This window comes from Corvus cornix, chromosome 1 (genome assembly GCF_000738735.6).
Source record: "Corvus cornix cornix isolate S_Up_H32 chromosome 1, ASM73873v5, whole genome shotgun sequence".
NCBI lineage: Eukaryota > Metazoa > Chordata > Aves > Passeriformes > Corvidae > Corvus > Corvus cornix.
Window position 1 is genome coordinate 117,009,646 of NC_046332.1, and position 20,652 is coordinate 117,030,297.

The window sequence follows — 20,652 nt, forward strand, 5'->3', positions numbered from 1 at the left end:
TCTGACCCAGCTCCCAGTGGTGCCAACCATTATGGTGCAGAGGGGAAGGAAGAGGACAAACATGACAGATGCCAAGGACTCTCCCAACAGAAATAGGGCAATGACCAACCAGGGGCCCCATGGACTCCACGTCATCTCTTGCATTCAATGTCGGTGACAATGTGCTTTCCAGAGGGAAACACTGCAGCATCCAAGAGCTGTCCCAAGGGGACAACATCTGCAACAAACCCTTGGGCTTGGTGGATGATGAGGACCCCCTGGAGGGACCCAGCTGTTCCAGGCACGTGGGCGCAGAGGCGGCAGCAGAGGCAGCCCGTGCCCTGCCCAGCGCCTCCCCTGCCCCGCAGGGTCCCACAGAAACCAAGCCAGTGGCTGCTGCCCCGGCCGGAGCTGCTCAGCAGGACGAGCCTCTGAGCCTCTCGCTCCGGAGGAGGAAAAGGCAGCAGCTCCTCCTTTTGTCAGTGAGGAGAGGACATCACTAGGGACAGAGAGCCCACTCGCTGTCCGATTCGATACTGCGGCCAGCAGCCCGGCTCGGCTGTACGTGAACCAAAACATCACCAGTGAGACCCTGAGCACGGCTCTGCTGGAGATCCAGGCACTGAGGCAGCAGCGGGAGGCACGGGATGCCCTGGAACCATGGATTGCTGCAGAAAGGGAAGCAGCAGTTAGAGCAGCAAGGGAAGAGAGCCCGGTGCCTGCCCCGCACAGCTCGCCCAGCCCCTCGCCCGCCCCGCTGGGAGCCCAGGCCCTGCGCGGGCAGCCGGCTGCCCCCAGGAAACGTCCCTCCCGCTTCAGGCGGGCGCTGCGGGCGCTGCGGGGGCTGTGCCCGTGTCCCTGCCTGGTGCCACAGCCGGAGGAGTAGCACACACAGGGCACCCACAGCAGGGATCGCTCCCAGAGCCTCCCTCCCTGCGGGGCTGCGGCACACCCGGGGCTGCCGGCACCACTGGGAGCTGGGTCACAAACAGCAACAGGAACGACGAGGACGAAGAAGACGGAGAAGACAAACGCTAAGAAGACAATGAAGATATTGTGGAACAGCAATAGGAATAAGAATGTAGGGTGAAGACACGGACAAGAAGAAAGGGTACCCAACTCCCAGCTTCTGGAATCCAATGTTGTTCATGGTCACCAGTTTGGTTGCAGCAGGAATCTGCACAGGAGGAGGCATTTGTACTGTGACAACAGGAGCAACTCTGATTTTGCTCCTTGCGTGCTGCCATGCAGCCTCGGAGAGGAGAGATGCCTTTGAACACGTGTGAATCCTCCACTTGTTCCACATTGACTCTGAAGCTTTGTACCCAGCTGTTGGTTTTTTCCCGACCTTGCTCATTTTAGCTTCAACGTTTGCAAAAGCAAGCAGATCACAGGGAACAAGAAATTTAAAATTTTTAAAAAGCAAGAGCAACAAGTGACAGAACTGCAGAAGAAAGACTTTTTAATAGAATAGTTTTTCTTTTTTTATATCTCTTGTCAGTAGAGATGCTGCTCCTAACTACCTCTCTCTGACTTTTGACCCACATGTATTTGTAATTACTACTTTCTAGTATTTGTTATGCTTTTGAACCCCACGTACAACAGAGGAGTGCCATCGATAGTAGTTTTCTCTCCCAAACAGGCTAAAGCACTCGTTTCTTTCTGCCGAAGAGGCGGAACCGCGTGTGTTTCGTGTGCCATCGCACAGCCCGGCGCCGGTATCTGCACAGGGCCTTTAGGGCCTGGGGCAGCCGTGTGGCGATGCTGCCGCAGCCGAGCCCAGCCCTTGGGGCCGCTGTCCGTGTGCATTTGGAAGCGCACGGACACAATTCCCAGCCCCGTCCGGCTTTGTGCTTCATGTTCCTGTTGCCTGTGCGGGCGGAGCGGGGCCGGCGGGAGCCGCGCTCCCCTCAGAGCCCCTGAGGGCGGCAGCAATGGCGGCGCCGCTCCCTCAGCGCCCGGGCCCGGCCCCGGCGGGCGGGGAGCGCTCGGCAGCGCCCTGGTGGCAGCAGGGCCCGAGCCCCGGCCCCGGGCTCTGTCCCCGAGGCGCCGCACAGGCGAGGGGAGACCTGCAAGAGTCGCTGCCTGAGGCATTGCCCCGGCCCTGGGGCGGCACCTGGCCCCTGGCCGTGTGGGACCGCGCGAGCTTCTCGTGCTCCCACTTCTCAATGAAGTGAAGAAATTCAGCCAAATTAAATTTAACAAAGAAATAGATGTTATTCTGCGGCCGAAAGATCGGTCACACAGAAAGCCACGATCGAGGAAAGCAGCTCAGAGCCCGGGGTCGGAGCTGGGTGAACACGCACAGATCTGATCTCTATCGCACCAGACCTCCCAAGTTCATGACTGCTGCTTCGGCTGGTCCCTTCTTATACAGTTTTTGGGCAGAGTCCAAATCAATTCTATTCTTCTCGTAATTTTAGCATATTCCTGAAGTTTTCTTGTCCCGGGGTTGGGCTGCCCAAAGCCTTTCCTGGGTCTGATGAATTGTCCATCCTGGGTGATGAGTGGGCCATTTCAGGCGATGGAAGGGCCATCTCTGGTGATGGATGGGCCATCTCTGGTTCCTGGAACAGTTATTTTTAGTTCCCGGAATGTCCGATTCCTTATCAGATGAGATGTAGATATCAGAAGGTGGAAATCAAATCATCATGGTGCAAATGTCCCAGTGATAAGATCTAACCCCACCGAGGTGGAATCCTCACTTATTGTGAGAGAACTTCTTTTAGTGTTGTGAAATTTTTCTCTCAGCCACGCTGGTGGAGGGATTTTGAAACTCTGTCTCTACATGGTCTGATTACATTCCAGTTTTATACATAATAGCACGAATTACATACTTTATTTATAACACCAAGCTTGTCCAGGTGCCTGTGGATGGCCCCGTCCTTGCGCGGTGCCCCTGCCCCGCTCAGCTTCCCGTCCCCTGCAAAGGCGCCGAGGGCGCGCTCGGAGCCGCCGGGTGCCATTGCTAAAGGCGCTGGCGAGCCCCGGGGCCCAGGCAGAGCCCTGAGGGACAGCCCTGGTCCCCGGCCTCCCGCGGGACGCGGAGCTGCTGCCCACGAGTCCCTGGCACGTCCGTGCGGCCAATTCCTCGTGCCCTGCACAGCGCAGCCTGCAAACGCAGGGCTCTGCAGCGTGGGGCTGGGGCTGTCGTGTGGGAGCGTGGCCAAAGGCCCTCAGGGCTCTGGGCACAGCAGGGGCCGCAAGGCCACGAGTCCGGGGCTGTTCCAAGCCAGTTCCTCTCTGCCCCGATGTTTTTGGGGTGCCGGGGATGGCTCTTTGTGACCCAGGCGTGGGGTGTCAGGGCCCTTTGTGATGTGGGACATGGTGGTGGCCAGAGACCCTTGTGACATCAGAGAGCCCGGCCCTGGCTGAGGGTATCTAAGGGACGCAGAGCCCTGCGGTGCCCATCACAGGAGCGCCGTTCTCTGAGGAGGAAGCAGCTCCCTGTGCTCGTCTGCTCTAGAGAGCAACGGAGATTATTGAGAACATGGGGAAGGAGAACGGGAAGCCCAACTCCCAGCCCGCCCAAGGCCAACTGCTGAGCCTGTGGAGGAGGCCAGGAGTGAGGGATGAGGCAGGAAGGAGAGGCCAGTGGACGGAGAGGGCCAGGATCTTTGCTCTGCCAAGGGAGCCCTCTCCGTCCCACGCCGCCTCCTCCTCACCGACGCACATCAAGCTGCCGCCAGTGCACCTCGGGCAGCCAAAGGTGGGACCCAGAAAGCTCCAACACCTCAAGGTCCCACAGGTGGAGCTCGGGCAGCCGCGGGCAGCGCCGCAGGGCAGCCGGAGCCAGGCCCTGTCCCTCCGTGGGGACACGCTGCCACCGCTGCCGCCTCTGCCACAGCTGGCACCGCTGCCACCACGGCCCTGCCTGGTGAGCCCCAGGGACACTCGGAGCCGGGACACAGAGCTGGGGAGTGCAGGGGAGAAGGGGCCTCAGCCCCGCAGCCCCTGTCCTTGGCAGCCATACACCCCCGTGCCCAGGGTGTTCTTGCCCCTGCTCAGGGTGGCCCAGGAGGGCACAGCCCGAGTGTCCCCGAGCTCGCAGCTGCTGCCTGTGCCGCCCATTCCCTCGGGGACTCCTGCCATGGAGTGCAGCATCACTGTCACGGGTCTGGAGAAACAGGATTCCCAAAGGGAAAATGACAGCGAGCTGTCCCAAGGGGAAAACAGCAGCGAGCAGGAGCTGTCCCCAGTGACAGAAGACAGCGAGCTCTTCCCAGGGGACAGCACGACTGACGAGGAGCTGTCTGAAGTAGAAGATGACATCGAGCTCTTCCCAGGGGATAGCAACACTGACCTGGAGCTGTCTGAAGTGGAAGAGGCCATCGAGGCCATTCCACAGGACAGCCCAAGTGACCAGGAGCTGTCCCCAGTGGAAGAGACCATCGAAGTCGTTACAGGGGGCAGCACAAGTGACCTGGAGCTCTCTGAAGTGGAAGAGGCCATCGAGGCCATTCCAGGGGACAACACAAGAGACCAGGAGCCATCCCCAGTGGAAGAGGCCATCGAGGTCATTCCACAGGACAGCACAAGTGACCAGGAGCTGTCTGAAGTGGAAGAGACCATCGAGGCCATTCCAGGGGACAGCACAAGTGACCGGGAGCCGTCCCCAGTGGAAGAGGCCATTGAGGTCATTCCCGGGGACAGCACAAGTGACCAGGAGCTGTCCGAAGTGCAAGAGACCATCGAAGTCACTACAGGGGGCAGCAAAAGTGACCAGGAGCTCTCTGAAGTGGAAGAGGCCATCGAGGTCATTCCACAGGACAGCCCAAGTGACCAGGAGCTGTCTGAAGTGGAAGAGACCATCGAGGCCATTCCAGGGGACAGGACAAGTGACCGGGAGCTATCCCCAGTGGAAGAGGCCATTGAGATCTCACCAGGGGATAGCACAAGTGATGAGGAGCTGTTCCAATGGGAAGAGGACATCGAGGTCTTTCCTGGGGACAGCACAAGTGATGAGGAGCTGTCTGAATTGGAAGAGGCCATCGATGTCATTCCAGGGGACAGCATGAGTGATGAGGAGCTGTCCGAAGTGGAAGAGGCCATCGAGGTCATTCCAGGGGACAGCCCGAGTGACCCACAGCTGTCCGAAGTGGAAGAGGCCATCGAGGTCATTCCACAGGACAGCACGAGTGACCCAGAGCTGTCCGAAATGGAAGAGGCCATCGAGTTCATTCCAGGGGACAGCCCGAGTGACACAGAGCTGTCCGAAGTGGAAGAGGCCATCGAGGTCATTCCACAGGACAGCACGAGTGACCAGGAGCTGTCCGAAGTGGAAGAGGCCATCGAGGTCATTCCAGGGGACAGCCCGAGTGACCCAGCACTGTCCCCAGTGGACGCGGCCATCCCCGACATGGACCGAGAGCTCTCCCAGTGGGCAGCTGCTGCAACAGGTACAGCCCAAGGGGAAGAGAGCCCGGTGCCTGCCCCGCACAGCTCGCCCAGCCCCTCGCCCACCCCGCTGGGAGCCCAGGCCCTCAGGGAGCAGCAGGAGGGGACAGCAGCAGGGTCAGTGCTGGCACTGCAGGAGAGGATGGAAGACTCAGATGAGGAAATGAAATATTGGCAGTTCCTGGATGATCTGGAGCCTTTCCTGGTGAGAGACCCGGAGCTGTCCGAGGGGGAAGGTGAGGAAGAGGCAGAGCTGTCCCTGGGAGAAATTAACAACTCCCAAGAAATGTCCCTGGGGAAAGAGTGCCCTGAGCAGGAGACGTCCCAGGAAGTGTCCGACTGGGAAGAACACTTGGAGCAAGGGCTGTCCCAAGGAGATGTCAACAGCTGTGAAGAACTTTCCGACTGGGAAGAACACATTGGCCAAGACCTTTCCCAAGGGGAAACCTGCATTGGCCAAGACGTGTCCAGAGGGAACGGCAGCAGACCCTCAGCACAGTCCAGCTGGGAAGATGACAGCGACAAGGAGCTGGTGCAGGAGATCTGGGAAGAGGAGACCGAGCACGGCATCGGGACCAAGCCCTTGCAGCCAGAGGATGACGAGTGGGACGAGCTGGGTGTCCTGGAGCTGCCCCCAGAAGAGCAAAACCGGGGAGGTTTTGTGGCACTGGGGCTCCCAGTGCCTGTCCCCCGTGAGGCCTGGGTTGAGGGCCCGGCACCGGAGCCGTGCAGCCCAGGGCCGCTCTGTGCCTCGCCCGCGGCCCTGCAAGGCCGAGGCCCCGTGGGACACGCGGCTTCTCCTGCCCTCGAGGAGCCGGTGCCAGAGGCAGGGACAGAGAGCCCGGTGCCTGCCCCCAGGAAACGTCCCTCCCGCTTCAGGCGGGCGCTGCGGGCGCTGCGGGGGCTGTTCCGGTGCCCCTGCCTGGCGCCACAGCCCGAGGACTGAAACAGACAAGGAGGAGGATGGAGACGATGAAGACAATGAGGAAGAAGACAAAGAAGACGAAGACGAAGAATCGGATGAAGATGACGAGGACAACAAAGAAGAAGACGAAGACGAAGAAGACGGAGAAGATGAAGACAAAGAGGACGAAGAAGACGGAAGAGACTTATTTAACAATACATAGAAGGAGAATAGTAATAAGGATTTAAAAATACATAGAAGAAGAAGAGGAATAGGAATAGGAATAAGAATAAGAATTTAAAAATAGTTAGAAGAAGAAGAGTAATAGGAATAAGAATTTAGAAATACATAGAAGAAGCAGAGAAGAGGAGTAGTAAGAAGGAGAATAAGAAGAATAAGAACACAAAAGTGAAGATAAAATGTAATAGATAAGTAAAATTAGGAAATAATTTCTTTTATTACATATTGCATCTTTATATTACAGTCTGTGAAATAAAAACATGAATATGCAATTTGTTGTAATTGCAATACATTATCATTTCCCAGGGAACAACCAAAGAAAGACAGGACACTGTTCCATTGCTGGAGAAGTTGTGTATTTTCTAATAAAGCGTGCAAGGCACGAGAAAAGAGTGCCCGGGTTTCACTTCTCGTCTCTCAGAGGTACCGATGCATTCTCACACTCAGCCCCAGGGAGTCCCTGCGAGCAGCGGCTGCTCAGCCCCAGCGGCAGCGGGAGAGCTCCCGGCCGGGCCGGCAGGGCAGGGCTGTCCGTGCTCGCCCAAGGCGAACGAAAGCCGCCCGCGGAGCCCGGCTGGCAGAGAGCTGTGCTGGGAAGTGCAGGATGACATCGAGCTCTTCCCAGGGGACAGCACGACTGATGAGGAGCTGTCCCCAGTGGAAGAGGCCATCAAGGTCACTCCAGATGACAGCACAAGTGACATGGAGATATCTGAAGTGGAAGAGACCATAGAGGTCATTCCAGGGGACAGCACAAGTAATGAGCAGCTGTCTCCAGTGGAAGAGGCCATCGAGATCTTTCCCGGGGACAGCACAAGTGACGAGGAGCTGTCTGAAGTGGAGGAGGTCATCGAGGTCATTCCAGAGGACAGCCTGAGTGACCCAGAGCTGTCTGAAGTGGAAGAGGCCATCGAGACCATTCCACAGGACAGCACAAGTGATGAGGAGCTGTCCCCAGTGGAAGAGACCATCGAGGTCATTCCAGAGGACAGCGTGAGTGACCAGGAGCTGTCTGAAGTGGAAGAGGCCGTCAAGGTCATTCCAGGGAACAGCACGAGTGATGAGGAGCTGTCCGAAGTGGAGGAGGTCATCGAAGTAATTCCAGAGGACAGCCTGAGTGACCCGGACCTGTCCGAAGTGGAAGAGGCCATCGAAGTAATTCCAGAGGACAGCCTGAGTGACCAGGAGCTGTCTGAAGTGGAAGAGGCCATCGAGGCCATTCCACAGGACAGCACAAGTGATGAGGAGCTGTCCCCAGTGGAAGAGGCCATTGAGCTCTCACCAGGGGACAGCACAAGTGACGAGGAGCTGTCCGAAGTGGAAGAGGCCATCGAGGTCATTCCAGGGGACAGCCCGAGTGACCCAGCACTGTGCCCAGTGGATGGGGCCATCGAGCTCTTCCCAGGGGAAAACAGCCGTGACAAGGAGCTGTCCCCAATGGAAAACGACAGTGAGCTCTCCAAAGGGGACAACAAGAGTTACAAGGAGCTGTCCCAGGGTGAAGAGAAGAATGAAGAAGAGGTGTCCCAAGGGGAGAGCGACAGTGGCAAAGAGCTGTCCCAAGGGGATAACTACGAGGATGAGAAGCTTTCCCCAGAAGACGACAAACATGACACAGAGCTGTCTTTTGGGGAAGGCTATGATGGCCAAGCTACGTCCCCATGGGAAGAAGATGACGACAAACAGTTCTCCGAGTGGGAAGAAGATGAGGACAAAGAGCTCTCCCAATGTGAAGAACATGAGGATGAAGAGCTCTCCCACTGGGATGAACATGACAACGAAGAGCGGATGAGGAGGGCCCTGCTCGGTGGTATGGAGAGAGATCAAAGCTCATCACTGGAACTGTCAGAACTGGAGCGGGTGTCAAGCCATCAGAAGGTGCTGGAGTGGCTGGAAGCCAACTTCCCCGATGATTATGGACTTGAGGATGAGGAAGCTAAGAGACACCAAAGACTGGCCACACAGAAATGGTGGAAGGACAAGTTGGAGGCCCAACAGCACGACCCATTGGACTCCATGTCATCTCTTGCATTCAATGTCAGTGGCAACATGCTTTCCAGATGGAGGCAATGCGGCTTCCAAGAGCTGTCCCAAGGGGAAGATGCCATCCAGGACACCTGGAGCGAACCCTTGGGCCTTATGGATGATGAGGACTCCCTGGAGGGACCCAGCTGTTCCAGGCATGTGGGTGCAGAGGTGGCAGCAGAGGCAGCCCGTGCCCTGCCCAGCGCCTCTCCTGCCCCGGGGCATCACACGGATGCCAAGCCAGCAGCTGCGGAGGAGGAGGAGGAGGAGGAGGAGGAGCCTGAGCCTCTCGCTCCCAAGGTGACAGAGGCACACAGCCAGGTCTCCAAGAAACGTCCCTCCCGCTTCAGGCGGGCGCTGCGGGCGCTGCGCAGGCTGTTCCGGTGTCCCTGCCTGGCACCACAGCCGGAGGAGTAGCGCCCACGCCAGCGCCAGGCCGGGCCTGGAGGTGGAGGCAGAGCAGCCCTTGGGCGGGACAAACGTCCCAGTTGTGGTTCCTGGAGATCAGCACAGACCAGCACAGCAAGTGCAGGAATCGGGCCAACAAGTGGCCACGGATCGTAGGGGGGGACCAGGAGCACCAAAGACCCCCAAGGCCACCGACCCTTTCCTAGAAGGGTCTGAAAGAACGGACTGTGCAAGAGACCCCATTTGCACAGAGGTGAGAAACCCATTGCAGGGTGGGGAACCCAGTCCAGAAAAGGGTACCCCCACCAAGCCTGTGACCCTGGACATCCCAACAGCTGGATTGTGGCTGGAACCCGGAGTGACATCCCCTCAGCTGGAACCGTGCTGGAACCTGGAGTGACATCCCCTCAGCTGGAACCACACTGGAACCAGCAGTGACGTCCCCTCAGCTGGAACCACACTGGAACCAGCAGTGACGTTCCCTCAGCTGGAACCACGCTGAACTGGTGCCGTGAATATTTTTGTCTTTTCTTTTATACCCCTGTTACAGCTTTTTACAGCTCCTGTATTCTCAGTGCTTTTTGCCTACATTCTTGGCCTTGTTCGTTAAGCTGGGAGACGAAACATTTTAGAAGCTTCGTAGTTAGGGGTCAGTGTGCCCCAGACCCCAAGGTCCTCTCCAGAACACATTTTGTAAACTAAGATAGAAGCATCCAGGGGAAGGTTTCTTGGGGAGCGGGGGCTCATTCGAGCCTCTCCTTGGGGAATTTTTGATAGATTAGTAATTAGTAAGACCTATAATGTTACACCAGATCTTTTGGGGTGGGCATTGCGGTGCGCATGGAGGTGCATTCAAACTGCACGTAGTGCACCTAAGGATCCTTAAAAGAGATACCAAGGTAAAATCCCTTTTTCCCTTCTAACCGTGTCTCACTCTTGATTTTAAGACCAGGAAAAGGCATCAGAACCAGGAATGACGTCCTCCCATGTGGAACCATGCTGGGAACAAGGGGGACCTCCTGTCAGCCAGGACCACACTGGAACCAGGAGCCATCATCTCTTTTTCTCCCTCTTTTCTTGTCTTTCTTTCTCTCTCTCTGCCCCTCTTTAATTCACCCCTTCCTTTGTCTCTTCCCTTTCATCCTTTCCCTTTATCCTGTTATAAACTAAGTCGATAGTTCGTGCTGTTATGTATAAAAATTAACTGTAATTAAGCTATACAGAGCCAGAGTTTCAAAGCCCCCCCACCAGCCTGGCTGAGAGGAAAATTTTACAACACTGGAGCAGTTGAAAAGGAAGTTCTTTCAGCACAGATGTAATCAATAGGTGAGGATTCCACCCCAGGCGGGGTTGGATCTTATCACCGGGACATTGACACTATGATGGCTTGATCACTGTCTTCTGATCTCTACCTCTCAGCCGATAAGGAATTGGACATTCCAGGAACTCCACTGAGGGCTCCAGTCCGGGAACTCCATTGAGGGCTCCAGGAATCGAAGACAGACAAATTCATCACCGAAGATGGACAATTCATCAGACCCAGGAAAGGCTTTGTGCAGTCCAACTTCGGGACAAGAAAACTTCATGGATGTGCTAAACTGCGGGAAGAACAGAACTAATTCGGACTGCCCAAGAACTGTATAAGAAGGAACCAGCGGAAGCAGCACCCGTGAACTTGGGGATCTGACACGACAGAGGTCGGATCTGTGTTCACCCAGCTCCCATCCCAGGCTCGGGGCTGACCTTCTTCCGATCGTGGCTTTCTGCGTGACCGATCTTTCGGGCGCGGAATAAAATCTATTTCTTTATTAAATTTAATTTGGCTGAATTTCTTTTATTTCAATCCCAAACTCACTGCCACGTGTTTTCATTGTAGGTCAGGGACTAGTGTAGCAGTTGTGTAGAAATAAGTAAAATTAATGAAATATTCATATATTAATAAAAATAAGAGTGTTGATTTTTTTGTGGACACTCCGGCTTTTATCGCTCCTTTCATCCCTGAGCATTTACGATTCTTGGGTGCTTCCCTCCCCTTAGGGGTGGGGGATCACAACACGTTAATAAAAGCTGCTGCTTCTTACATTGTGCTTGTCTGTGCCTGGTCCACATCGGGAGCAAGGCGGGGGCTGGCAGCATAAAAAATCATGGAACCATGGAATCTGCTCTGCTGGAAGGGACCCACAGGGATCACCCGGTCCCACCCCTGGCCCTGCCCAGACCCCCCAGCAATCCCAGCCTGGGCATCCCTGGCAGCGCTGTCCAAACGCTCCTGGAGCTCTGGCAGCCTCGGGGCCGTGCCCATTCCCTGGGGAGCCTGGGCAGTGCCCAGCAGCCTCTGGGGGAAGAACCTTTCCCTAAAATCCAACCTAACCCTGCCCTGGCCCAGCTCCAGCCGCTCCCTGGCTGCTGTCCCTGCCCCCGGGAGCAGAGTTCAGAGCTTTAGGGAAGAGCGACTCATCTGCAGATTTCCTGACTCCATCTCTCTCTTCTCCAGCACTTCTCAGGAACGTGGCAGCACACAGGTAAACTTTAAACCCCCTGCATTTATTCTTGCATCATTTCACTTGCACAAGCCCAGTCTCAGCTGTGTCCAGCATTGCACAGCCCCACACCAGCTGTGCCACCACAGCTGGGAACGGCACCATGCCTCACACAGGGGGACACAGTTTAAGGACTCTTGTTTAGTTATACCTTGTCTGTAAATAGAATTGTTTAACCAGGGGTGACTGAGGAAACGACGTTCACAGCATCTGAAAGAAGTTAAAATTGCATTTTGAGAGACAATGTTGCCTAATGCTTACCTATTACAAATGCCTTAAAAACCAAAAGGAGCCATCTTCACAGTACAGATATTTTACTAGGAGTAGCTAAATGTGATGTAAATGAACAGTACAAATTAATTGCATTTTCTTGAAATAAAGAGTAACTTTTTCTCCTATTTGGCCAGAGCATTTTTTATACTGCCTTTGTAATTTTTAGGATCATATAAATTCTACAGACAGTAGAATTTTTCTCTGGTTTTCTTAAAAGAGAAGAAGATAAGGAAACAAATCCATACCATTTGTTTGGCAAAAAGCAAACTGTGCACTAAAAAGGCAGGGTGAAATGGGGGAGCAGCACCTCTCAGAGGGCAGGGAGGCCCTGGCACAGGGTGCCCAGAGCAGCTGGGGCTGCCCCTGGATCCCTGGCAGTGCCCAAGGCCAGGCTGGACATTGGGGCTTGGAGCAGCCTGGGACAGTGGGAGGTGTCCCTGCCATGGCAGGGGTGGCACTGGATGGGCTTTAAGGTCCCCCCAAAGCACCCTGTGATTCCCTGAAGAGCAGGGCCGGGACAGGGCCAAGCCTCTGGACGAGCACTACGGTCCCACACCCAACCTTCTCTTCCTCCTGTGTCACACCACAGTCCCCTTCCCACGGAGCAGCTCCCGGAACTGGGAGGGATTTCCCTTCCCATCCATCACCCTTTGGACACCCACCCACTTCTGGGGGGCGCAGGGAGGGCAGAGCTCCTGCTGCTGCTCACCAAGCTCTGACCTTTTAGCTCTGTCCCTATTTCTTCTTTCTCCCCCTCTCCTGTGCTCAGAGCAGGGGCAGGAGCTGGGCCCAGGGGTTTGACGGGGGCTTGGAGGAAGCCCCAGCTCCCTTTGCTTGCACAGCACTGTCAGATCCCAGAACTGGTCCCAAAATCCAGGGGCAGCGACGCTTTGGCAGCTCCAGGCAGCCAAGGAACTGACCCACGGTCACAGCAGAGCCTTTGACAACTCTATCAAGTAATTAGGGCAGTTTACGAGACTGTCACTGCAGTTCTTTATTTTTTTAATGAGATCCTAAATATATCCCCCGACATACAGAAAAAATAATTTCCTGAAGACACTCCTTCTTTTAAAATATTGAAATGAACAAACAAAACCGGGTGCCTTTAAACGCTTTGCTGTGAGATGTACTCGGCATTTGACAATGACAACAGAGCTGTGCTTTTATATTGTATCTACAATAATCACATGTACATCTGTAAGCACGTACTGAACTCTGGATACAGCAGTGTGCACGGAGGACAGGAGTGGAGAGGCTGGACACAGCCAGGGTGGATGTGGGATATACCTACAGAGCAAACCCTCAAAGCCATTTCCCCTGATTCCCAGCCTCTCCCTGTTCCAAGGGCTTTGACTGCAGGATTTGAATGAACTGAGATCTCACCGTGACGAGCACAGCAGTCTGGAACCACACACTGCTGTTGCAGTCAGAGTCTGGACTTGTCACATCTCACTTCTGAGAACATATGGAAGAAAAACCTCCATTATCCACAATGTTTCCCACCCCAGTCCTCCTCACATGTAACAAAAAGCGACTGAACTCTTTTTAAAGGGTAAAAAAATGGTCAAATGAGCGTTGAAAAGGTTCCCTCATAAAAACTCATGTTGAGAAAGTACTGAATAATTAAGTCCATCCAAAAAAAACTTGCTGCAATTTCTCAGCAATTTGGCTCAATGTCTTCCAGGTGCCCAAGTCCCTTCCCCAGCTCTGAGCAGCCTCTCCTGGCTTTCCAGACCAGCTTTCCATCAGCCCTGCCCCGGGCAGGCCCTCAGCATTTCTGAGCCAAGGCCAGCCTGGGGGTGTTCTGTTTTACAGCACTTCCGAGCGTGTTGCATTGGAGGGGCTGCCCAGGGAGGTTTGGAGTGCCCATCCCTGGGCCTGGAGGTGGCACTCAGTGCTCTGGGCTGGGGACAAGGTGGGCATCGGGCACAGCTGGGCCTGGCTGGGCTGGGAGGGCTTTTCCAGCCTCAGGGATCCTGGGATTCTGGGATTCCAGGAAGCACAGCTCCATCTGGGAAGCCAACAGTGCCAATGTGCCATGGAGCTCCAAGGGCAAGTGAGCAAACAGCGACGCTGTCACCGGGGCATGGACACATCCTGTCCTCGATGCACAGGGACAGGATGAGCTTCCCCTTTAGGACTGGACCCATTATGAGGGATTCATCAGATATCTGTGAGCCAAACTCCAGCCTTTCCTCATCAATGTGTTTGAGTAACTCCTGCTGGCACTGACGGGAGTTAAACACTGCTGTGCATCGAGGGGAAGTGGGAAATCCCAAGCCATGGGGCTGGGAAGGTTCTTGTTCTGTCACAATTCCCCAAATGGTGCAATCGTACAGGCTGGTACAACAATTCCCTGGCAGTGTCCAAGGCCAGGCTGGACATTGGGGCTTGGAGCAGCCTGGGACAGTGGGAGGTGTCCCTGCCATGGCAGGGGTGGCACTGGGTGGGCTTTGAGGTCCCTTCCAACCCAACCCATTCTGGGATTCTGGGATGCTCTGATGTCCATGACAAGGGTTGCAATCTGAGAGGGGCCCCTGAGTGAAGGCTCCCCCAGTTGCAGCACCAGATGAGCCTCAGGCAGGTGCAGCTCCTTGGGGCTCCCTCAAAACCCTCCCCAAGGTTCCTGCATTCCAGCCACGAGACTTTTTTGTCCTGTTGGCCAACTCAGGTGTCACTGTCATTGATGCTGGGGAAATGATACTATCAAAAAAGTGATGCTACTTGTGAAACACTGAAGTGAATGTTCACCCTGTTGGCAGCTACTGAGTAAAATTAGGACAGCAATAAAAGGTTAGACAATGACATTTAATGGTACTCCAGTAATAGATTTTATCACTTTCTTTAGCCTACCACAACAATGTGTATTTCATATACACTATATTTAATAAAATGTTTTGATATGGAATTAGGAAGGCATGGGTTTAGTACTATTTACATATATTAATTGAAACAATTTTCTTAACAACATTGAAAAATAGAAACTTAAAGTTCTCTTAACCGTGTTTTCTGCCAGTTAGTGGTAAACAAATGCATGCCTAGGAAGTCACACTCCCTCTAAAATGTGGTCAGTTGAAAGTTTCTAACTAAAGTGTGTATCTCTGTTTTGTTTCAAAAAATACATAAGTATGTCTGTCATTTCTGATACAAAATTCTACACTATCTTCAATAAATAAATAATAAAGCGATTCTGAAAAGTATGAAATGTAAACTTTGTTGTCCCTCCAACACACATTTTTTTTCCTTCCCATTGCTTGAAACATTACAGTGGTCTTTTAGGAAATTATAATACACAGACACTTCCCAGCACAGTTTACACTTATTACCATACTGACCTACCTACCTGTTATGGATATATCCTAATTTCCTAATGGAAACCAATAAGACTTGGAGTGCTAGAGAACACCGCCGACACAGGAGAGGTGGGAACCAGTACTGAAAGGACATGCAAGGAACACCAAAACCTAACAACAGCTCCACGAGAACGTTCACATGCGAATGACACGGGCTGGCACCTCCCATCCGGAATGAAGTCCTTACAAAAATACCAGTGGATGCGTGGCAGGGCATGAACAAAAGGAATCCCAGCAGAACAAAGAGGAATTTGACTCTCAGGGGTCTTTCTTCCCCCGAGTCCAGACTCAGCAAAGCACTCTCACGGTGCCTGAGGGAAAGCAGACGTCAGTGCCCGCCTGAAGCCGGGAGCTTTGCCAGACGGGGATGTGGGCCTGGACGTGCGTATCCATGGAGTGGAAGGGATGGAGAGCCCTGGCATTCCCCCGCTGGCTTTGGGTTCCCCACGCTGCACCACCACGAGCTCTCTGGTCACACCCAGCACCCGCCCTGCGGGAGCTGCAGGACGTGGCTGCCCCGAACCCCGGCACAGCTCCATACCCGGGCACCACGGACTGCTTTGCAAACCAGGCTCTGCAGGCTGGAAATTCGCTTCCCGAGCTGGAGCCGTGATTGTTTCTTCTCCCCCACTGCAGGTGACGATCACCCCTGGGAGCAGCAGCAGTAAAGGAGTACCGAGAGGTACACATGACATCCAGCAGGGCTCTGTGCCTCACCCTTGGCTTCCTGTCCCAGTACTTCCAGTCCTCTGGACAACAGGGACTTCCAAAGGGAAGTGGGGTGGACTCTTCTGGAGTGCAATTCATCTCTGTGCAGAAGGTCTGGACATCTTTTATTTTCAGGGGCAACACGAGTTATGAAGTGGGATGTTCATAGAATCTTCTCTGTTTATAGATATAGACTATTTATTTTCTAAGTCTTTTCAGTACCATCATGAAGATCTTCAAAGATCTTCTTGCTGCGAAACCGCTCCTTCCATTCACGTCACATTTACACCCCACTCTGCTGAGCAATAGGCACAGAACTCCTCAAGGGGGAAAACCCTGCAGAAATCCTCCAAAACACACCCACACTGCCTTCTCCATGGAAATTAAAGAGCAGGGCAACAGCCACCTCTGTGGTTTGCCAGCCATCCCAACTGCAGCACAAGGAACTACAGGGTTGTTTCACCAGCCCAGGGAACCAACGCCAAGTTCCACACAGAGAGATTGAGGGAGATCTCCTCACTAAATTGGGATTCATGTGTTCAGTGAGAATTATCAAGGCACAAAGATGTTCCTGTTTGCTTTGATAACCCTCTGACATGTGAAGGGCGAGCAGTAGTTTCATGCTACACCAGCAAGGACTCGGTGACAGCTTCTGCAGACACCTCCTGCAGTGAACTCCGGCTGAATTCCGACATCCACCCCTCTCTCCTAAGGCTCATCAAACAGCTGCAGGTCCAGGCGCACCACGATCTCTCCTGTGGGGACTTCGTGCAGAAGGAGACACTTTGTAACTGGTCCCTTGGAACCCTGATCCTTCTTGATGTCTGCCACACGGATCTCTGTCCTGCCCAAAAAGTCTGGAATGCAAAAACACAGTGTGCTCAGGAAAGGGAAGGCAGAGTCTGCAGAAGGACCTGAACTTCCACCCACACACAACAGAAGAGAAAACAAGCCTTCAGTCCAACTCTACTCGTGCACTTGAAGAGGGCCAAAGGCTGCCAAGCTGCATAGAAGGGGATTTAGCCAGACCATGTTAAACAGCAGCAGCATTAAAAATGGGGCCATAAGTGGAAAATCCAACTATAGAATTCACAGCTGCCTTGGTTCAGGGACTTCTTGATTTTATGATATGTTAGAAGAAGACCAAAAGTTGCTGAACAGTTAAACCTGAGTGTGAAGCCTCTGGAGATGACAGAGCCAAGCAGGGCATCAGCCCAGCAATGAGGTCAACGGGCCAGTACCAGTCCCATCCAAACACTGCCTGAGAGATCACGACTCCAGAATACACCCTGTGATGCTCCACATGTTTATTCCAGCTCATGAAATAAGAATGAGAGAGGCTGTGGACTCCCCATCCCTGCAAGTGTTCAAGGCCACTCTGGATGGGGCTTGGAGCAGCCTGGGATAGTGGAAGGTGTCCCTGCCCATGGAAGGGGTTGGAACTGGATGATCCTTAAGGTCCCTTCCCACCCAAAACCATTCCATGATTCTATTGGGTTTGGAATCCTGGGCTCATTTTATATAACAGGAAGGCATTTCTCTTCCTCCTGCAGGAACCCATCCATGTGCAAGCAGCATCCAGAGCTTTCTGGAGTCTTAGCAGGATTACAAACCACACTTTAGTTGTTGTCAATCGCACAAGAAAAGGAACTCTCAAAACCCAGAGGGAGCTGGACTCTTTTTGTGCTGATACTGGTGTGGAGCAAGGGTAAGTTGACTCCCAAATATGCAAAGGGGGTCAAATCTGGGGTGTCTTTAAAGATCATCTCCCAGTCCAGCCCATTCCCTCTGATTTCCCTCAGCAGGACTGCACCTCCTCAGAACAGAGCTTTGCAAGCGCCCTTGGCAGGGGCAGCCCCATACGCACCATCCGGGGAGAACTGGTCCCGCTCAAACACCGTGATGCACAGCACGTCCTGCTCCAGGTCCTTGATGAAGAACTGGCAGTTGGAATTCCACTTGGGATTGAGGGTGTCCTGGATGGTCTTGGTGATGTGGCACTGGGAGCCCATGGTCACCTCGCAGTAGGGGTTACTCTTTCCTGGGAAGATAGGAACAAACAGAAACGAGTGGGGCTTTTTTAGCTGTGTGATCCTGCTCCTGAGCTTCCTTCTACTCCGACAGCCAACTGAGCTGGGAAAGACCTTGGCCAGACCAGGGCTCTGGCCCCATCCCAGGCTCTGCTTCACTGCCTTTGTAATGGGCTACACTAACATCACAGTGAATACTCTGCTCTGCTGGGTGCTGAGCACCCTCCACTCTTCCCTTCAGGACTTTATGGCTGCTTTGGTGGAAACTCAGTCAGTCTGAAACAAAAGCCTCATGCAGGACAACTGCAGGACCACAGCTGAGCTGCACAAATTCACTTCTGCCTATTTTACCTTAATTAAACCCACATCATTAACAAAATCATGCCTGGGACAGAACCCCTGCAGAGTTAGGCTGGCAAACGGGAATGTCTTCTCGATGGAGCAAAGAAAGCCAAGGCACTCACCATGGGACCTGCAAGGTTTTAGTTCAATGCCTTCAACAACATTCACCATCAGCCTCCCGATGCCTGTTGCTCTCTGAGAGCGAACTGTGGTGGAACAGAAGAGCAGAGAGAAACGTCACCAACAGATCTTCCTGCCCATGGACTTTCCCTCAAAAGATGAGACCCCCCACATCCTGTGCTGTACCTAGGTAGGCCTTTTCCCTCTTCTTCTTTTCAGTCTCTATGTAAAGTTCTGAAGCAGCTTTGATCTTCTGAACCCAGGCAGTCCTTTGGAAGGAAAGGAGAAAAAAAAAGTTGCAAAATGCCATTTCCATTTTTCCCTGCTGGAGCACAGCAGACAAAACTAAAGCTGTCCCTCCTTCACAGGCAAGGCTCTGGCCCCATCCCACAGCTGTCTGCCTGAAAGGGATCTTACTGGAATTCACAGCACCTGCAGGATGTAACCATCCCAGACAGCAAATCCCACCACACAAAGAAAGCTCAAGAGAACCATGAGCAGGAGACGCTTGATGAGAAAACAAAATGTCTAAAGAACAGATTTGCTTTCATCCAGCCCTTTGCTTCCTGCAATAAACTGACTCCTAGGAGCCAGGAGGTACAAGGCACTGGGGTTGCTGAGGTGGCCACTGTCCTTGGTCCCTGAGACTTCCTACCAAATTCTTCTGACTCTTGGGACATTAAAAGCATAACTTGGGGAGTCCACAGGTGGTGAATGGGCCCTTCTGGGAAATCATTTCATGCTTAAGAATCACACAGTCTCCTGAGTTGGAAGGGACCCACATGGATCACTGAGTCCAGCTCCTGACCCCAGCAATCCCAGCCCGTGCCTGAAGGAGACTGAGGGGGAAGGCTGACAGGGGAAAAGGGTGGCAGATGGGCTACTAAGTGACCTCGAGGGCTTAGAAGAACTGCTGTGACATACAAGGGAGCCTGAGACCTGAGTCAAGGAAACAAGGGAGAATCTGGAAGCTGTGGATCCATTTCTGAACCCCAAATGAAGAGCTGCTGCTCCACAGGACATTCATGGTTTGGGTTGGGAGGGACCTTAAAGCCCATCCAGTGCCACCGCTGCCATGGCAGGGACACCTCCCACTGTCCCAGGCTGCTCCAAGCCCCAGTGTCCAACCTGGCCTTGGACACTTCCCAGCATGGGGCAGACACACCTCAAGATGTTTTATACATTTTGTGTATCAGAAATTGGAGGGTCCTACAGTTCCCAGCTGGGACAACACGGTATCTGCAGTAGGGGGAGGGGTTTGATGCACATTCAGCTTTCAGTTTTTAGGAAAAGTTCTCTTCCAAGACCTTACATTTGCAAAGAGAAGCCTTTACAGTGTAAGTCAGTGTAGTTTTCTCTCTGTAACCTTGCCAGAGACAAAAACCTCCAGCTGAAGATTTAAGGGTGTCTTCCCTTTGACTTTTCCAGTCTGAACTGAATTGGGTAAAACTAACATGGTTTAGTTTGGTAGGTTCTGCTTCAAATTTCACTTTTGACCTGTTCCTTGATCTCCTTCAACATCCAGCCACACAAATGCTTTCACTGCACAGACAAACAGCTGGTAACAGCAGAAGATAGAATTGCATCTCTTGGCTTCCTCACATTACCATAAAATGTGAAATGCAGCCTAAATATCCACCCTCAGCCATTTCTAGCTGGAATTCAGGAAACATCATTATTTCTCCCTTCTTTTCAGATCACCATATTCTCAAAAAGGAATTTTCCAGTCTTGTAAAATGACCAGCTTGGAGAGTGCTCTGCAAGTTTCCATCATAACCATTCCCATCCTACCTTTGCACCAAACTTTTCAAGGGCTCACGAAGGCACTCACCTTTCATTAATGCTTTCGGCCCGGAGTGTGTAGACTCTGTCAATGTGGGAGATGTGGAAGATGGGCTCATCTCCAGAAGGGTCTGTGGGTAATTTTACCAGTACCTCATTTAGGAAAATGGGCTGTAAAACATCAGCAAAGCTGGAATTGTACTGCAGAGTCTGAATGGGAGCATTCAGCACACATCAGCTCACAGCAGGTTTATTGCATGCCCCAAGTATCTCCCCTCTTCTGCCTCCCATCTTTCTTCAGAAAATTTTAAAAGTTGACAAAGATAGAGGTGCCTGCAGAGCCTGGAAACACTCCTGGAGAGAGCCAAGCACAGCATTGTCTCCTTCTCCCCGAGAGCAGCGAACACCGCTCTCCCTCCGCTGCCTCAAGCCCTCATGGAAGAGTTTCGTTCAAACAAAACTTCAAAAGCATCTTTTCTTATCTCACTGGAGCATACAGCCACCTTTCCTGCCATCAGTCTCTGAACCCCAAGCTTTCAAACCTCTTCTCT

At 53.2% G+C, this 20,652-nt stretch overlaps 1 protein-coding gene and 1 long non-coding RNA gene across 2 annotated transcripts in view; one reads left to right on the forward strand and one right to left on the reverse strand.

Annotated features, from left to right (window-relative positions):
* Positions 1–9,140: 9,140 nt before the first annotated feature.
* LOC120410877 lies at positions 9,141–10,697 on the forward strand. Its single transcript, XR_005603212.1, has 3 exons — positions 9,141–9,459; positions 9,901–10,279; positions 10,373–10,697. It is a non-coding gene; the product is annotated as an uncharacterized LOC120410877 (long non-coding RNA).
* A 2,054-nt stretch (positions 10,698–12,751) lies between these two features.
* Positions 12,752–20,652, reverse strand: part of ITSN1 (intersectin 1) — a 97,755-nt gene continuing 89,854 nt past the window's right edge. The window contains exons 31-35 of the mRNA XM_039555797.1: positions 20,151–20,272; positions 18,506–18,588; positions 18,322–18,405; positions 17,695–17,868; positions 12,752–16,684 (exon numbers count right to left, since the gene is read on the reverse strand). Coding sequence (XP_039411731.1) covers positions 16,536–16,684; positions 17,695–17,868; positions 18,322–18,405; positions 18,506–18,588; positions 20,151–20,272 — 612 coding nt within the window. The 3' untranslated portion in view covers positions 12,752–16,535. The remainder of the gene's footprint in view (positions 16,685–17,694; positions 17,869–18,321; positions 18,406–18,505; positions 18,589–20,150; positions 20,273–20,652) is intronic.